Here is a 17,896-nt window from a genome sequence, read left to right as displayed (position 1 = left end):
TGCAGATACATACATGTTTTGCTCCTACGGGACTACAAGTCCCACGGTTCAATGTGCGGTGGTAGCGTGATCCGCTCGAGGAGACCATGGCGATACCCAGGACGTTCTGACGGGCTATCAGAAAAATAGCCCTCGAAAAACGGGTCAACGCCCCATATAAACGACACTAGACTTGGACACTGTGAGAAATAAAAATGGGGTCCCGTATCAAGTAAGAGCCATTTCTTTTTTTCCTTTCCCTTGCTTCCCAAATGCTACTAGGCTACATTGTTTGCGCGAGTTAAGAGGGAGGGAGAGAGAGGCAGTGCAAGGCCCGGACTTGTTGCGACAGACTGAACGACTTGTTTACCGGACCATTGAGCATTTAGTGAAAAATAGTAATATTTGCTCATCAATGAGAGTATGTCACACATACTGTTTGCAGAGAACTCAACTATGGATATGCTTACATCTCTGTTTTTCTCAATATGTCCCGCTGTCTAGCCCTCGACAATGTATGGAAGAGAATGTAAACATTTGAGGCAGACAGGGTTGGTCTATTTATGTAACCGGTTTTACACCACATCCATGCCTACAGGGCATATGTTCTGTGGATGGAATGAGTTCAATGTATTGGAACATGCCCATTGCGGAATGACCCGATGTGTTGGCGTATTGATACAATGTTATAAAGTCTAGCCTTTCCTCGCGTCATTAAAATGGTGCCAGCTACAATTGCTACATTGTATTGCTTGTCATGTATCACTGAAATGGACGAGGGTAACTTTACATTGTGCTTCCGGTACAATAGGCTACAGTAGCCTAGCCCTATGTGTGGCAACCATGCAGGTCACCTTTAAAGTTAATTATATGGACCTCTCCGATGCAGTATGAATAGGCTACTCAATGACCAGTCCGTTGACTTACAGTAGCCTAGGTCTGCACCAAACTCAACCAATGGTAGTAAAACAATAACTGTCATGTTACAACAGATGCCCTTATTTCTGTCAAAGATATCAGTGTCAAAACCCAAAAGGCATGATCTTTTTTTTAAATTTCAGATAACCAAAGTTACTTTGCCTCTTATTAGAACACCATGTTACAGTGGTAGTTTTATGGCCTTTGTGAAGTATTATGTTACTGAAAGTACACTTAATCTTAGGCTATTTTGCCCTATAGGCCTACTGTACTATATTTTCCATTAAAATGGCAAGTGTCCAACAAAACACTTCCCTTACCCTTCTTCCTTCACTGAGAAAGATAGTTCCCTGTAAAAGTGACACCATTGTGTCCTGTGTTAGTGTGTGGGCGAAAATGCCCTTTGTTGATGACATTTCAATTCCTTATATTATAAAATACATTTTAGCAGGACAAATCTGATTCTTTGTGTTCTGAATCGATCAGTAGGGTCTTTCTCTAACGTATCATTAACATTATATACAAAAAAGTTGATTTTGTAACCAAATGCATCCGATAATAAGCACAAGGTCTGTTGACAGAGCGGTGCAGCTTTCTCACCAAAGCATTTGAGGATTTTACATTTTTTGGTCAGTGTCTTTCAAGTTGTTTCCCTGGGTTGCAAATAGCAAAAGCGGCATGACACGAGCTGAATTAAATGTAAAAAGCTTTGAAATTAAAAAGCTTGTGGTATGCTCAGTGCACCTTTGACATTTCACAGAGATATGCTTGTTTTTGTGAGAAGTCTTTGAAAAAGAACAGGAACTTCGCATACTAAAATATGTCATGTCTCAAAATCGATATCTATCTTACCTCTATATTGTTTTACTTCTTCCGGATTGGAGAAGAAAGATAACGAGTTCAATGGTGAGCCTGTCAGGTAGCTTTAATTCTCACACAACATCCAGCCTAGCTGACGCCATGCTATTTTCCACATCTGAGGTTTGGACCATTGATTTTCTTAGAGGACTATCTACACAATTAACATATTATATTACCCATTGATCAAAATATGCATTTTTGGTTGGACACCCTACCTATAGCCATATAATGTTACAACGTGAATGATGTAATGAATGAATGAAGTATGCCTAACCTGTTTTCTATTTACTTGGGTTATGGCTACTGTTAAAAGTTGGGGGAGAAGGAAATTAATAACCTGGGTTGCTGACGGTATTAGGCCTATAATGTCACTTCCTTACTGTTGTAGTATTTAGAGGAAGTAAAAAAAAAACAATGCTGACTGATCATACAATATATGCAACCAGGCTGTGTACTCAAATTGAGGTTGTGGTTGTTACATTATTAAGCAGACATTTGATAAGATTTCTATTGATACTTTTCACCCACACAAAGACTGTACCTGTTTTGAAATGTTATAAAATCATATTGAAGGTTAGTGTTTTGTGTGGCGTCTAGACAAGCATTTGTCACTGAAGAGCATTTAGGTCTGGTTGCTGTGAAACACTTTTGACGTGCAGTTCTAGGGAGACTAGAGGCTGACCTTTGATCTCTATTTCAGGGACAACCCTGAGGCCACTTTCGAGGTGTACCTGGAGGTGACCCATCCTGGAACCACTGGCTCTGGTAAGTCGCCCCCCCCCCCCCCCAATGTGTCAGAGGAAACACAGTTCAACTGACAACCAAAGTCTGCCTGCAGGCGCCCGGCCCTCCACAAGGAGTTGCTAGAGTGCGATGAGCCAAGTAAAGCCCCCCCCGGCCAAACCCTCCCCTAACCCGGGCGACACTGGGCCAATAGGTGCCCCGCCCTATGGGACTCCCGGTCATGGCCAGGCTGTGACACAGCCTGGGATAGATCCCCAGGATGTCGTGATGCTGCAACTCTGCGATGCAGTGCCTTAGACCGCTGCGCCACTCGCGAGGCCCATAAACAATGACTTTTAACCCTTGCACATCCAACTGATGGTCAAAGCCCCTGTTGGATATTATGAATGCAGCATCTTCCTCGGTGAGGTTGAATGGGGTTGGTGGGTGTTTTTGTTGTTATCATACTTTCTATGGCCGCTGTGTAATGATCACAGTCATATGCCATACATAACATGTTTATAAGGAATGCGTAAGCATATGTCAACAACTGCTAGTTTGTGTGTCACTGTGCTCATGGATGTTGACATTAAATTACATTTAGTTTATGAAGGTGTTATAGGAGTCCTTGTTGAATACTACATACGTGTCTTTATAACATACACATACACATACCCTAAACCTAACCCTATTACACACACACAAACAAACAAACAATACAGTATGACATAGAAGTATATAACTCATAAAGGCCCTGCTGGGCAAAGGTCATCATAAACTGACCTGAAGTCAGATCTGAGGCCCATCCTTGGGAACCCTCTGTCAGGGGAGCCAGTTCACCCACTGACCACAGTAATATGATGGATGGTCTTACAGTCGATTCTCCCTTTGGAATAGGGCAGCCTTTTAAAAAAGTGCTGTCAAGACAACATTGTGGGTGTGGTCTGTCTTTGACCCCATAGATTACACGTCAGCAAAAATTCTGTGATTCAAAGACCAAAAGTATCCTTGAGGAGAGATTTTTTTTCAGATGCTGCTCAAAGAGAAAGTGAACATGAGTTCAGAAGAATCTCTCTGCATAACTTCATCATGTATCAGACAGTGGCGGGCACGCGGTGCAGGTGACATGGCTGAATAAATGATTTGACACAGTTGTCAATTTCAGACTAGCCTATAATCACATTTTATGTGTCACATGCTTTCTAAACAACAGATGTGGACTAACAGTGAAATGCTTACTCACGGGTCCTTCCCAACAATGCAGAGAAAGAAAATAGAGAAATAATAGCATAGTAAAACACTTAATTCTAATAGTACATACACTGTGAGTAACGATAACTTGGCTATATACACAGGGTACCAGTACCGAGTCTATGTGCAGGGGTACGAGGTAATTGATGTAGATATGTATGTGTGTGTTTTTTGTGAGTGTATTGGATGTATAGTCTGTGTGTTTTGTGGATGTAGTGGGTGTTCAAGTGTGTGTGTGACTGAGAGGTAGGTGTGTGTGTGAGTCTGTGAGTGAGAGAGAGAGGTGTGACTCAGAGGTAGGTGTGTGTGTCTGAGTGTCTGAGTGAGTGAGAGAATGAGAGAGAGAGGTGTGTGTGTGTGTGTGACTTGAGAGGTGTGTGTGTGTGTGTGACTTGAGAGGTAGGTGTGTGTGTGACTTGAGAGGTAGGTGTGTGTGTGTGTGTGTATGTGACTTGAGAGGCAGGTATATGTATGTGTGTGTGTGTGTGTGTGTGTGAGACTTGAGAGGTGTGTGTGTGTGTGTGTGTGAGGTGTGTGTGACTGAGAGGTATGCATGTGTGTGAGTGAGATATATATGTGTGTGTGTGTGTGTGTGACTGAGAGATATGTGTGTGAGAGAGAGAGGTGTGTGTGTGTGAGAGCGAGAGAGAGAGAGAGAGGTGTGTGTGTATGTGACAGAGATATGTGTGTGTGTGAGTGAGGTTTGTGTGACTGAGAGGTATGTGTGTGTGTGACTGAGAGGTATGTGTGTGTGTGACTGAGAGGTATGTGTGTGTGTGACTGAGAGGTATGTGTGTGTGTGACTGAGAGGTATGTGTGTGTGTGACTGAGAGGTATGTGTATGTGTGACTGAGAGATATATGTGTGTGTGTGTGTGTGTGAGTGAGGGGTGTGTGACTGAGAGATATGTGTGTGAGAGAGAGAGGTGTGTGAGTGAGTGAGAGGTGTGTGTGTGTGTGTGTGTGTGTGTGTGTGTGTGTGTGTGTGTGTGTGTGTGTGTGTGTGTGTGTGTGTGTGTGTGTGTGTGTGTGTGAGACTGAGAGATATGTGTGTGTGTGTGACTGAGAGGTATGTGTGGTATGCGTGTGAGAGAGAGAGGTGAGTGAGTGAGTGAGAGAGAGAGGTGTGTGTGTGTGTGTGTGTGTGTGTGTGTGTGAGAGAGGTGTGTGTGTGTGACTGAGAGATATGTGTGTGTGTGTGTGTGTGTGACTGAGGTGTGTGTATGTGTGACTGAGATATATATATGTGTGTGTGTGAGTGAGGGGTGTGTGACTGAGAGATATGTGTGTGTGAGAGAGAGGTGTGTGAGTGAGAGAGAGAGGTGTGTGTGTGTGTGTGTGTGTGAGACTGAGAGATATGTGTGTGTGACTGAGAGGTATGTGTGTGTGTGACTGAGAGATAAATGTGTGTGTGAGTGAGGTGTGTGTGTGTGAGAGGTATGTGTGTGAGAGGTGAGTGAGTGAGAGAGGTGTGTGTGTGTGTGTGTGTGTGTGTGTGTGTGTGTGTGTGTGTGTGTGTGTGTGTGTGTGTGTGTGTGTGTGTGTGTGTGTGTGTGTGTGTGTGTGTGACTGAGAGGTATGTATGTGTGTGTGTGACTGAGAGATACATGTATGTGAGAGAGAGAGGTGAGTGAGTGAGTGAGAGAGAGAGAGGTGTGTGTGAGAGAGAGAGATTAGTGAGTGTTTGTATGTGTGTTTGCTTGTGGGAAATGGTGCAGGTGTGTGAGTGCATTGATTGTTTTTGCGACTGCATTTGTGTGCGTCAGTGTGAAAGAGAGAGGTGTAAATATTGAATTATGTAATCATATTGTAAGAATGTTCTGACCTGGGCTAGACCACCATGTCGTAATCAGGCCTCCTCAAGCCACAAGATCTGGAAGTAACTAATACTTCCTTCCCATCACACACACTTGAGCTAATTAGCATGCATTTTTGCATTGATTGCAATGATGCTAGCAAAGCAGCCTAATGTAGACTATGGTAAATGTTAGGGATTTACGCTAGTAACATAGACTTTCTTACTACCTTAATCTACTGTTGCTACAGTACAATGACAATTCCCTTATTCTTGTCAAACCTCAAACCACATACAAAACACTTCCTGTACCCTTTTGATTCTGCTATTTCTTTCTCTTTCTCGTTCTCTCTTGATTCTCTGTCTCTCTGTCACTTTCTTTCTACATTCTCTCTCTCTCTCTCTCTCTCTCTCTCTCTCTCTCTCTCTCTCTCTCTCTCTCTCTCTAATTCAATTTAAGGGCTTTATTGGCATGTGAAACATGTTTACATTGCCAAAGCAAGTGAAATAGATTATAAACCCTTAGTGAAATAAACAAAACATTTGCAGTAAACATTACACTTACAAAAGTTCCAAAATAATAAAGACATTTCATGTCTCTCTCTCTCTCTCTCTCTCTCTCTCTCTCTCTCTCTCTCTCTCTCTCTCTCTGGCTCTGGCTCTCTCTCTCTCTGTCTCTCTCTTTCTCTCTTTCTCTCTCTCTGTCTTTCACTCTCTGTCTCTCTCTTTCTCTCTTTCTCTCTCTCTGTCTTTCACTCTCTGTCTCTCTATCTCTCTCTGGCTCTGTCTCTCTCTCTCTCCCTGTCTCTGTTTCTCTCTGTCTCTCTCTCTCTCTCTCTCTCGGTTGCTGTCTCTCTCAATTGAATTCAATTCAAGGGCCTTATTGGCATGGGAAACGTTAACATTGCTAAAGCAAGTTAAGTAGATAATAAACAAAAGTTAAATAAACAATAACAATTAACAGTAAATATTACACTCACTGAAGTTCCAAAGGAATAAAGACATTTCAAATGTCATATTATGTGTATACACAGGGTTGTAACAATGTACAAAAGGGAAAATAAATAAACACATATGGGTTGTATTTACAATGGTGTTTGTTCTTCACTGGTTGACCTTTTCTTGTGGCAACAGGTCACAAATCTTGCTACTGTTATGGCACACTGGTATTTCACCCAGTAGATATGGGAGTTTATCAAAATTAGTTTACTCTCTCTCTCTCTCTCTCTCTCTCTCTCTCTCTCTCTCCCTCCCTCTTTCTACATTCTCTGTCCCTCAAGAGGGGGAGTCCTCTTTGTTAACAGGGAAACTATTAACTGAGGGAGAGTTAATCAGAGTCATGGCGGAAGGAGGCAGCATTTACATGTCAATTGGCTGCTGCCGCCCGCTACATGGGCCTGCTTTATTCCCATTCACTTATAGGGGACGGGGGTCATGTTAGCTCAAGAGACTAATAAGGCTTGGTTCCAATATCTACACCAGCAAACCTCGTAGATTGCATGCCCAATGTATTGCCTGTTCTAATGCATTGGGCATGCTAGTATGTACACTACCATTAAAAAGTTTGGGGTTACTTAGACATTTCCTTGTTTTTGAAAGAAAAGCACACTTTTTTGTCCAATAAAATAACATCAAATTAATCAGAAATACAGTGTAGACATTGTTAATGTTGTAAATGACAATTGTAGCTGGAAACGGCAGATTGTTAATATAATATCTACATAGGCGTACAGAGGCCCATTATCAGCAACCATCACTCCTGTGTTCCAATGGCACGTTGTGTTAGCTAATCCAAGTTTATAATTTTAAAAGGCTATTTGATCATTAGAAAACCCTTTTCCAATTATGTTAGCACAGCTGAAAACTGTTGTTCTGATTAAAGAAGCAATAAAACTGGCCTTCTTTAGACTAGTTGAGTATCTGGATCATCAGCATTTGTGGGTTCGATTACAGGCTCAAAATGGCCAGAAACAAATAACTTTCTTCTGAAACTCGTCAGTTTATTCTTGTTCTGAGAAATGAAGGCTATTCCATACGAGAAATTGCCAAGAAACTGAAGATCTTGTACAACGCTGTGCACTACTCCCTTCACAGAACAGCACAAACTGTTTCTAACCAGAATAGAAAGAGGAGTGGGAGGCCCTGGTGCACAACTGAGCAAGAGGACAAGTACATTAGTGTCTAGTGTCTAGTCTAGAAACAGAAGCCTTACAAGTCCTCAACTGGCAGCCCGAAATACAATATTTTTGTTAATTTAACATATATTTCACAGTGGTTTAGATGGTACAGTGATTCTATACACCTGCTTGTTTTGTGACATGAACTGAAATTTTGGCGAACTATTCACATTTTTGCCACTAAGAAATGGCAGAGGGATTTCTGCATATTGCACCATTAGGATATTTTCTAGTTTCTCTACCTCATGAGGAGGGAGGATAATGACAGTTCACAGAAGTAACAAGTAAAGGTAGACCTACCAATTACTTATAGTGTTTTTACTGATATAAATTTGATTTATGATTTATTAAGTGATTAAAACATATTTAACGTAGTTCAATAACCAAAATAGTATCATAGCTGACACCCATTCTTTCTTTAATGTTAATTCAGAGTAGATATTTACGTTTTTGGAAGACATGTTCACATAAAAAAACGGAGGGAGATTTTACCGTCATTCTGTTACCAAACTTCACATCTGCCCTGTTCTTCCAGTAAATGTGTTTTCGTAAAATGTTCAGTGGAACTTGTTAAAAGTAGTCCTTGTGCGTACAGTTTTATGGTTTGTTTAACTTGGTAATCAGTGTTTTTTTTGTTGGCATACTTTCAAAGTCTCAGCGTCATTCTGTTAAGGTGGAATTGCCCTCGGGTTATCTCTTCTTTCCAAGTATCTATTCCAGGTAGTTCATATTATCACTCCTATTCACTCATCTTCTACACTGTATCAGGTGTGCAGATATAGAACCTCTAGCCCTGTTCAGAACCAATCTTTATCCCTGTCCAGAACCAACCTCTAGCCCTGTCCAGAACCAACCTCTAGCCCTGTCCAGAACCAACCTCTAGCCCTGTCAAGAACCAACCTCCAACCCTGTCCGGAACCAACCTCTAGCCCTGTCCAGAACCAACCTCTAGCCCTGTCAAGAACCAACCTCTAGCCCTGTCAAGAACCAACCTCTAGCCCTGTCAAGAACCAACCTCTAGCCCTGTCCAGAACCAACCTCTAGCCCTGTCCAGAACCAACCTCTAGCCCTGTCCAGAACCAACCTCTAGCCCTGTCCAGAACCAACCTCTAGCCCTGTCAAGAACCAACCTCTAGCCCTGTCCGGAACCAACCTCTAGCCCTGTCCGGAACCAACCTCTAGCCCTGTCCAGAACCAACCTCTAGCCCTGTCAAGAACCAACCTCTAGCCCTGTCCAGAACCAACCTCTAGCCCTGTCCAGAACCAACCTCTAGCCCTGTCCAGAACCAACCTCTAGCCCTGTCCAGAACCAACCTCTAGCCCTGTCAAGAACCAACCTCTAGCCCTGTCAAGAACCAACCTCTAACCCCTAGTAGAGTATGTGAGCAGAGTTGAGTGGTCGGAAATCCACGTCCTTTACAACCGCTTCACCTAAATACGCTCCTCGCTCACAGGGAAAAAAACTACCGCTACAAATCCGCTCCATTCATTAAAATCACCATTTAATCAACACCAATCTATTTTTGTGACTACATGGACCTACCATTTGGTTTGAAGTATTGAAACCATACCATATGATTTGAATGAAAAATATTTTTAGAAACAACATGAAAAGGTGACTGTAAGAAGGACTCATCATTTCAAATAGGCATATTAAACAGGATATAAACACTCTAAATAGGTCAGGAGCCAGACAGAAGGAACAAAAATGTATCATTTAGGCTATATTATTAGCATAGTCATAGGATGACACCTTTCCAACAGGTCAGTTCGTCAAATTTCTGCCCTGCAAGAGCTGCCCCGGTGAACTATAAGTGCTGTTATTGTGAAGAGGAAACGTCTAGGAGCAACAACGGCTCAGCTGCAAAGTGGTAGGCCACGAAAGCTCACAGAACACGACCGCTGAGTGCTGAAGTGCATCACCACAAGAACTGGAAGCAACGTCCGCACAAGAAGTGTTCGTCGGGAGCTTCAGGAAATGGGTTTACATGGTCTTGCAGCCGCACAAAAGCCTAAGATCACCATGCGCAATGCCAAGCGTCGGCTGGAGTGGTGTAAAGCTCACCGCCATTGGAGCACTGGAAAAGCGTTCTCTGGACTGATGAATCACGCTTCACCATCTGGCAGTCCGACGGACAAATCTGTCTTTGGTGGATGCCAGGAGAACGCTACCTGCCTCAATGCATAGGGCCAACTGTACAGCTTGGTGGAGGAGGAATAATGGTCTGGGGCAGTTTTTTATGGTTCGGGCTAGGCCCCTTAGTTCCAGTGAAGGGAAATCTTAACGCTACAGCATAAAATTACATTCTAGATGATTCTGTACTTCCAACTTTGTGGCAACAGTTTGGGGAAGGCCCTTTCCCGTTTCAGCATGACAATGCCCCCATACACAAAGCAAGGTCCATACAGAAATGGTTTGTCGAGATTGGTGTGGGAGAGCTTGACTGGCCTGCACAGAGCCCCGACCTCAACCCCATCAAACACCTTTTGGATGAATTGAAACGCCAACTGCGAGTCAGGCCTAATCGCCCAACATCATTGCCCGAGCTCACTAATTCTCTTGTGGCTGTATGGAAGCAAGTCCCTGCAACAATGTTCCAACATGTAGTGTAAATCCTTTCCAGAAGAGTGGAGGCTGTTATAGCAGCAAAACAGGGGCCAACTCCATATTAATGCCCATGATCTTGGAATGAGATGTTTGACGAGCAGGTGTCCACATACCTTTGGTCATGTAGTGTATTTCAGGCCTATTGGGCCAAAATCAATGATAGCCTATTGTATAGATAATATAACAAAAATGAACTAAACTTTTAAGTTAAGATTTTTGGTTTATACATACTTGACACACTTAGCTAGCTAACCACCTCGTTCCTTTGTGTTAGCATGTGCATCTAGTACACCATCATGCTTTCGGGACCACACTCCCTCTGTTGCTTTTGGTCCTCCTCATCTTTGTAAGACACCTTGATTTTTGCACCTGTGTGTTTTATCAGTTCCTTTATGAAAAATATTTAGCAAACTCCATGACAGTAACTAAAGCAGGGGGCTATAGCAGCACACAAGTTGCCTACAAATGCATGCTGGGCCGGACATGCCCTGAACTCGTGAAGTGAGTGCTACTGGATCGGTACTGGAGTGAAATTGGAGTGGGCGAGAAGGACGATGCTCCAGCCTTTGGCAAACTTGCTCTGCGCTCCAGTGAAATTGGACACGCTCCGCTCCTCACTCCGCTCCTCACTCCGCTCCTCACTCCGCTCCTCACTCCGCTCCTCACTCCGCTCCAGCTCCGCTCCTCACTCCGCTCCAGCTCCGCCCCTCACTCCGCTCCAGCTCCGCTCCTCACTCCGCTCCAGCTCCGCCCCTCACTCCGCTCCTCACTCCGCTCCTCACTCCGCTCCTCACTCCGCCCCTCACTCCGCTCCTCACTCCGCTCCAGCTCCGCTCCTCACTCCGCTCCTCACTCCGCTCCTCACTCCGCTCCAGCTCCGCTCCTCACTCCGCTCCTCACTCCGCTCCTCACTCCGCTCCAGCTCCGCCCCTCACTCCGCTCCAGCTCCGCTCCTCACTCCGCTTCACTCACATTCTCTGGCCCCTAGGCATTATGTGTAGATCAGAAAGGATTGGACCCGTGAAAGGCTTCTGAAGTGTTGGCCATATTGCAATACCTATCCAATCTTGTAAGATCTGCACAAGTACCTAGGGGGTAAGGGCTAGGTATTGTGTCTGGTCAAGCCCATGAGTCCTTATTGTAGTTTCACCTGCAATATCCAGATAGCTTTAGCTACATGACTCCATCGCAGTCCAAAAGAAACATGGGCAGAAACACTGGCAGGGAGGAAAAAAAATAGGCTGTCGAAGTCTCGAAAGGTGAAAAAAAGTAGTCGTTTGAGATGTTTACCCACTAGCAGTTGTTAACGTGCTATTTTTCGGGGGCGGCGTGTCTTTGCTTCTTAAGCGCTATGATGTGTGACAGCGGCGTTCCAGAGCTCGCCTCAGAGAGTTCTCTCTCCGGCTGACCCCTGACCTCCTGCGGGAAATGGCTGAACCGCCGCTCGGAGACATGGTGCCCTGCGGACGAGGAGCCCACGCTAATTAAGTGTTTCTCTGGCGGAAGTACTCTTCAGAAGAAGCCGCGCACCACGGAGGCCGCGGTGAAACCCAGACGTGTGTTAGGGGGGAGTGGTGGTGCTTTTGTTTGTGTGTGTGTGTGTGTGTGTGTGTGTGTGTGTGTGTGCACATGCCAAGTGTGTATGTTTGTTTGTGTAGGATATATTGATCTTTGTGGCTTTGTGTGTTAGCCAGCATGAAGTATGTGTGTGTGCCGGTCTACGTCTATATATGGGTCACAAACAATAGGCTTGTCATTGTAGGCCTATTAGCCAATACGTCTGTTACAGCTTGCTGCATTTGAATCTATCACAAGGCCTAGAAGCCCAAGTAGATACATCCGTTGTTCAGGCCTTGTTGCCCTGTTGTTTTTCCCAGAACTCTGTATGTATGTGTCTATATCTCTACTCTGCTAGGTCAACAGGCTGCCCCAATGCTGCGCCTGCACTGCATCCCAATTTGTCCAATTTGCGCCGATACTATCAAACGGATCGTGAGCGGTAGTGACCTTGCTTGGCACATGGCCCCTACAGCTGACAATCAATGTGTTCTGCATGATTTAGGCCCATTTGCTTTCCTCTTGTCGCTCACGTTTAGCCCATGCCCTGACTGGCTATTTATGATACAAATGAACCCCTCCCCCCTAGAGCTCCCGGCTCCTTCAGCTGGAAGATTGTGTTTATTTGCTTTATTTGTTTATTTATTGAGCAGAAAAAGGAAGCCAAGAGAACGAGAGTAAAGCCATGCCAGGCAGGCTGGTGCGGAAGCGCCATAGACAGGAGTTGGATTTGCTCTACACACTTGAAGCAAGAGTGGGGCGACCCTTCTCCTCTTGTTTTGATGGGTTCATCCCATGATGGGTTCACCTCCCACCCCCCTACACACACCCCCACTTCCTTGTCCCCCTTTTTAGCGAAAGCTTTTTGACATCTTCATACCCTCGCCGGTTTGTTAATTCTCGTCTGAGACGTTGTCAAGGCTTGGACCCCTTGTACGGCTGCCTGGGGGAAGAACTTACCCCTAACCACAGACATAAAATAAGATTACCCAACCCCCAAATCCTAACTTTCACTGTAAATTATCCATAACCACAGATCTAGGATCAGATTACCCAACCCCCAAATCCTAACTTTCACTGTAAATTATCCATAACCACAGATCTAGGATCAGATTACCCAACCCCCAAATCTTAACTTTAAGTCTAAGTATGATACAAACATATTAATTTGAATATTGCAGAATTACAATAAATTCAATGGGGTTGCACATTTTTGTTAACTTTGAGAATCTGAGCTTATGATTGGCTTATTTGCTTCAGTGGCCATGTCGGAGCTATAATGTGGCATGTGAATCGCTGGGCAATGTCCCTGTGCCTCGATCCATTCCTAAGAGGTACAGTATGGACATTGTCCTCAGGGAAGGGAGGCTGATGGGAGCTGGCTAACCGTGTCCACTCTGGCGAGCAAGCCAGAGTCTGTATGGGGCTTTACAGCAAACCACCTCTTTTTTTCCCTGTGAAAAGACCTTAATCCATGTAAATACAGGCCCACAACGACAGCTTTACAGCAGAGGGTAGCGAGTGAGAGTGAAAGAAGGGAGGGAGGAGGGCTTAGCAATTTAACCTTTAGCCCGGCAAATAAGAGGCATGAAAGTTTGTGAATGAGTTTACACAGAGGGGCAGGGAAGAGCACCAGGGTTCCCTTTTGTCTGGCCTTGTCAAAGCGTGAGTGACAGATGTCGTGCTATAAGTGACGAGGGCCTGACGAATCAGGCGGCTTACTGAAATCTGCCAAAACTTGAAATCCTTTCACTACATTTGTAGTTGAAATCTGGATTCAAATAAGACAGAAATTGTGTACGTTGACTACTTTCTGCAATTTCAACCAATTAGCCACGTTGATATGCCTTGATTACGTTGATAAAGTAGAATAACCAAAATATTTCTAACAGTCCAAAAATACCCAAAGCCATTTTTTGGCCAGATGGTCTCAGTGCTGATTGGACTAGCGGAAATTAAACTTCATCATAATTGGATGTACAGTAAACCCACTGATTTATTTCAGCTTTTATTTCTTTCATCACATTCCCAGTGGGTCAAACGTTTACATACACTCAATTAGCATTTGGTAGCTTTGCCTTTAAATTGTTTAACTTGGGTTAAACGTTTCAGGTAGCCTTCCACAAGCTTCCCACAATAAGTTGGATGAATTTTCCCCCATTCCTCCTAACAGAGCTGGTGTAACTGAGTCAGGTTTGTAGGCCTCCTTGGTCGCACATGCTTTTTCAGTTCTGCCCACAAATGTTCTATGGGATTGAGGTCAGGGCTTTGTGATGGCCACTCCAATATCTTGACTTTGTTGTTCTTAAGCCATTTTGCCACAACTTTGGAAGTATGCTTGGGTCATTGTCCATTTGGAAGACCCATTTGCGACCAAGCTTTAACTTCCTGACTGATGTCTTGAGATGTTGCTTCAATATATCCACATACATTTCCTTCCTCATGATCTCATGATGCCATCTATTTTGTGAAGTGCACCAGTCCCTCCTGCAGCAAAGCACCCCCATAACATGTTGCTGCCACCCCCATGCTTCGAGCCTCCCCCTTTTTCCTCCAAACATAACGATGGTCATTATGGCCAAACAGTTCTAATTTTGTTTCATCAGACCAGAGAACATTTCTCCAAAAAGTATGATCTTTGTCCCCATGTGCAGTTGCAAACCGTAGTCTGGCTTTTTTTTTATGGCGGTTTTGGAGCAGTGGCTTCTTCCTTGCTGAGCGGCATTCCAGGTTATATCGATATAAGACTCATTTTACTGTGGATATAGATACTTTTGTATCGGTTTCCTCCAGCATCTTCACAAGGTCCTTTGCTATTGTTCTGGGATTTGCACTTTTCGCACCAAAGTACGTTCATCTCTAGGAGACAGAACGCGTCTCCTTCCTGAGTGGTATGACGGCTGTGTGGTCCCATGGGGCTTATGATTGCGTACTATTGTTTGTACAGATGAACGTGGTACCTTCAGGCGTTTGGATATTGCTCCCAAGGATGAACCAGACATGTGGAGGTCTACAATTTGTTTTCCTGAGGTCTTGGCTGATTTCATTTGATTTTCCCATGATGTCAAGCAAAGAGGCACTGAGTTTGAAGGTAGGCCTTGAAATACATCCACAGGTACTCCTCCAATTGACTCATGATGTCAATTAGCCTATCAGAAGCATTTAAAGCCATGACATAATTTTCTGAAATTTCCAAGCTGTTTAAAGGCACAGTCAACTTAGTGTATGTAAACTTCTGACCCACTGGAATTGTGATACAGTGAATTATAAGTGAAATAATCTGTCTGTAAACAATTGTTGGAAAAATTACTTGTGTCATGCACAAAGTAGATGTCCTAACCGACTTGCCAAAACTATAGTTTGTAAACAAGAAATTTGTGGAGTGGTTGAAAAATGAGTTTTAATGACTCAAACCTAAGTGTATGTAAACTTCCGACGGTTTTGCTGTGGCCTTTGCCTGCTTCCCACTTCTCGTCAGCTTTTTCAAAGAAATAGTGTACACTGAGTGTACTAAACATTAGGCACCCTCTCCTAATATTGAGTTACACCCCCTTTTGCCTTCAGACCAGCCTCAATTTGTCAGGGCATGGACTCTAAAAGGTGTCGAAGCGTTCCACAGGGATGCTGTCCCAAGTTGACTCCAACGCTTCCCACAGTTATGGGAAGTTGGCTGGATGTCCTTTGGGTGGTGCGCCATTCTTGATACAATCAGGAAACTGTTGAGTGTGAAAAGCCCAGCAGCTGTTCTTGACACAAACCGGTGCGCCTGGCACCTACTACCATACCCCATTCAAAGGCAGTAAAATCTTTTGTCTTGCTCATTCACCCTCTGAATGGCACACATACACAATCCATGTCTCAATTGTCTCAAGGCTTAAAAATCCTCCTTTAACATGTCTCTTCCCCTTCATCTACACTGATTGCAGTGGATTTAACAAGTGGACATCAATAAGGGATCATAGCTTTCACCTGGATTCACCTGGTCAGTTTATGTAATAGAAAGAGCAGGTGTTCTTAATGTTTTGTATACTCGGTGTATAGTTCCAGTCATCATGGGGAAAGCACCACAAAAGCATCCCACACATCCACAGCCCAGCATCATATCAAGTGAGAATGTGGATGACGCTGCCAAGTAGCATGTGCTTTAGTGGGGTTCACAATATATTTCTAGAAGCAGTGGAGCTCTGAACACTGTGTTGTGAGGTTCACTTAAAGGAATCACCAGCGTTGAAGGATTGCCAAGCAAATCTCCTATCATGTTGAAATAGATATTAAAAGAAAATGATGTCCCCTTTGAGCAGTTCTTATTCCCTCCCTCCACACTCTAATTAGGAGTGACCTATCTAGACCCCTAGTTGCGTGTAGTGCCCTTCCTAGACCCCTAGTCGTGTGTAGTGGCTTTCCTAGACCCCTATTTTCCTGTAATGCCCTTCCTAGACCACTAGTTGTGTGTAGTACTCTTCCTAGACCACCTGTTACACACACACACACACCCTCTTATTTTGCTCCTTTGTTACCTGACAGCAGTTCATTATTCTTTCTGTCTTCACTGTCTTTCTCTCCTTTACTCTGTTCTTTTGTTTCGTCCGTCCTCCTGTTATTTCTTTATTCATTTCTTCTTTTTTTCAACCCTTCCATCCATCTATCCATCATCCTCCTCCCTTCCCTGACCATCCTTCTCTCTGTGCTTTCTCTCCCACTGTCTGTCTAGGCTGTTGGTGTGATATTGTCTGGTGTATTTGAGCGTGATCCTACCTGCATGATAAATATTATGGAAATGTGTCCCTCGCCGCTGCCAAGGTCACCACCCATTGTGCGTCTCACAATAGCCAGTGAGCGGCACTGATGTCATCTTGTCGGAATTTTCAATGGAGGGATTTGTTTAGACAAAGATATCCCACTAGAAGTTGCCGAGCATTTCAACGGACAGTTTTCTCTGTGGCCCCTGTAAGAGAGAGCCATGCGCTACTGACTCGGGGACATGCTCTTTTAATGCCTCCGCTACTGTGAAGCGTCTCAAAGATCATACTGACTCAGGAGTCATCTCTAATGACTGTTTGTGCAATGTAGATCAAATCAAATCAAATTGTATTAGTCACATGCGCCAAATACAACAGGTGTAGTAGACCTTACAGTGAAATGCTTACTTACGAGCCCCTAACAAACAATGCAGTAAAATAAAAAAATAAAATATATAACAAATCAGAATAAGAAATAAAAGTAACAAGCAATTAAAGAGCAGCAGTAAAATAACAATAGCTTGTTACTATATTCAGGGTACCGTTACAGAGTCAATGTGTGGGGGCGCCGGTTAGTCGAGGTAATTGAGGTAATATGTATTAAAGTGACTATGCATAGATGATAACAAGAGAGTGGCAGCGGAATAAAAAGGGGGGGGGGCAATGCAAATATTCTGGGTAGCCATTTGATTAGATGTTCAGGAGTCTTATGGACCCAGACTTGGTGCTCCGGTACTGCTTGCCGCGCGGTAGCAGAGAGAACAGTCTATGACTAGGGTGGCTGGAGTCTTTGACAATTTTTAGGGCCTTCCTCTGACACCGCCTGGCCATAACTTAAAATGCATTAAATAAATAAAGATATTTAGGGTTACGGTATATTTTGGAGTGTTATACATTTTCATAAACAATGTGGGATGCAGTATAAAATGCCTGGTCCTGGTGCTTTGTCCCAGTGATGTACTGGGCTGTACGCACTACCCTCTGTAGTGCCTTGCGATCAGAGGCCGAGCAGTTGCCATACCAGGCAGTGATGCAACCAGTCAGGATGCTCTCGATGGTGCAGCTGTAGAACCTTTTGAGGATCTGAGGACACATGCCAAATCTTTTTAATCTCCTGAGGGGGAATAGGTTTTGTCGTACCCTCTTCACGACTGTCTTGGTGTTCTTGGACCATGTTAGTTTGTTGGTGATGTGGACACCAAGGAACTTGAAGCTCTCAACCTGCTCCACTACAGCCCAGTCGATGAGAATGGGGGTGTGCTTGGTCCTCTTTTTCCTGTAGTCAACAA

General features: G+C 44.0%; 1 protein-coding gene across 5 annotated transcripts in view; it reads left to right on the top strand.

Moving 5' to 3' along the window:
* Window positions 1-17,896, top strand: part of dennd1a (DENN/MADD domain containing 1A) — a 146,409-nt gene continuing 128,513 nt past the window's right edge. For 3 of the 5 annotated variants that reach the window (XM_014143479.2, XM_014143460.2, XM_014143453.2), the window contains exons 1-2: window positions 2-211; window positions 2,459-2,523. In XM_014143479.2, coding sequence (XP_013998954.1) covers window positions 195-211; window positions 2,459-2,523 — 82 coding nt within the window. In that variant the 5' untranslated portion in view covers window positions 2-194. Of the gene's footprint in view, window positions 212-2,458; window positions 2,524-17,896 lie in introns of all 5 variants that reach the window. The other 2 variants (XM_014143465.2, XM_014143472.2) reach the window with 1 other exon arrangement.

This window comes from Salmo salar, chromosome ssa01, assembly GCF_905237065.1.
Source record: "Salmo salar chromosome ssa01, Ssal_v3.1, whole genome shotgun sequence".
Classification (NCBI taxonomy): Eukaryota; Metazoa; Chordata; class Actinopteri; order Salmoniformes; family Salmonidae; genus Salmo; species Salmo salar.
The sequence above is the reverse complement of the archived record's forward strand: the minus strand, read 5'-3'. Positions and strand labels throughout refer to the sequence as shown.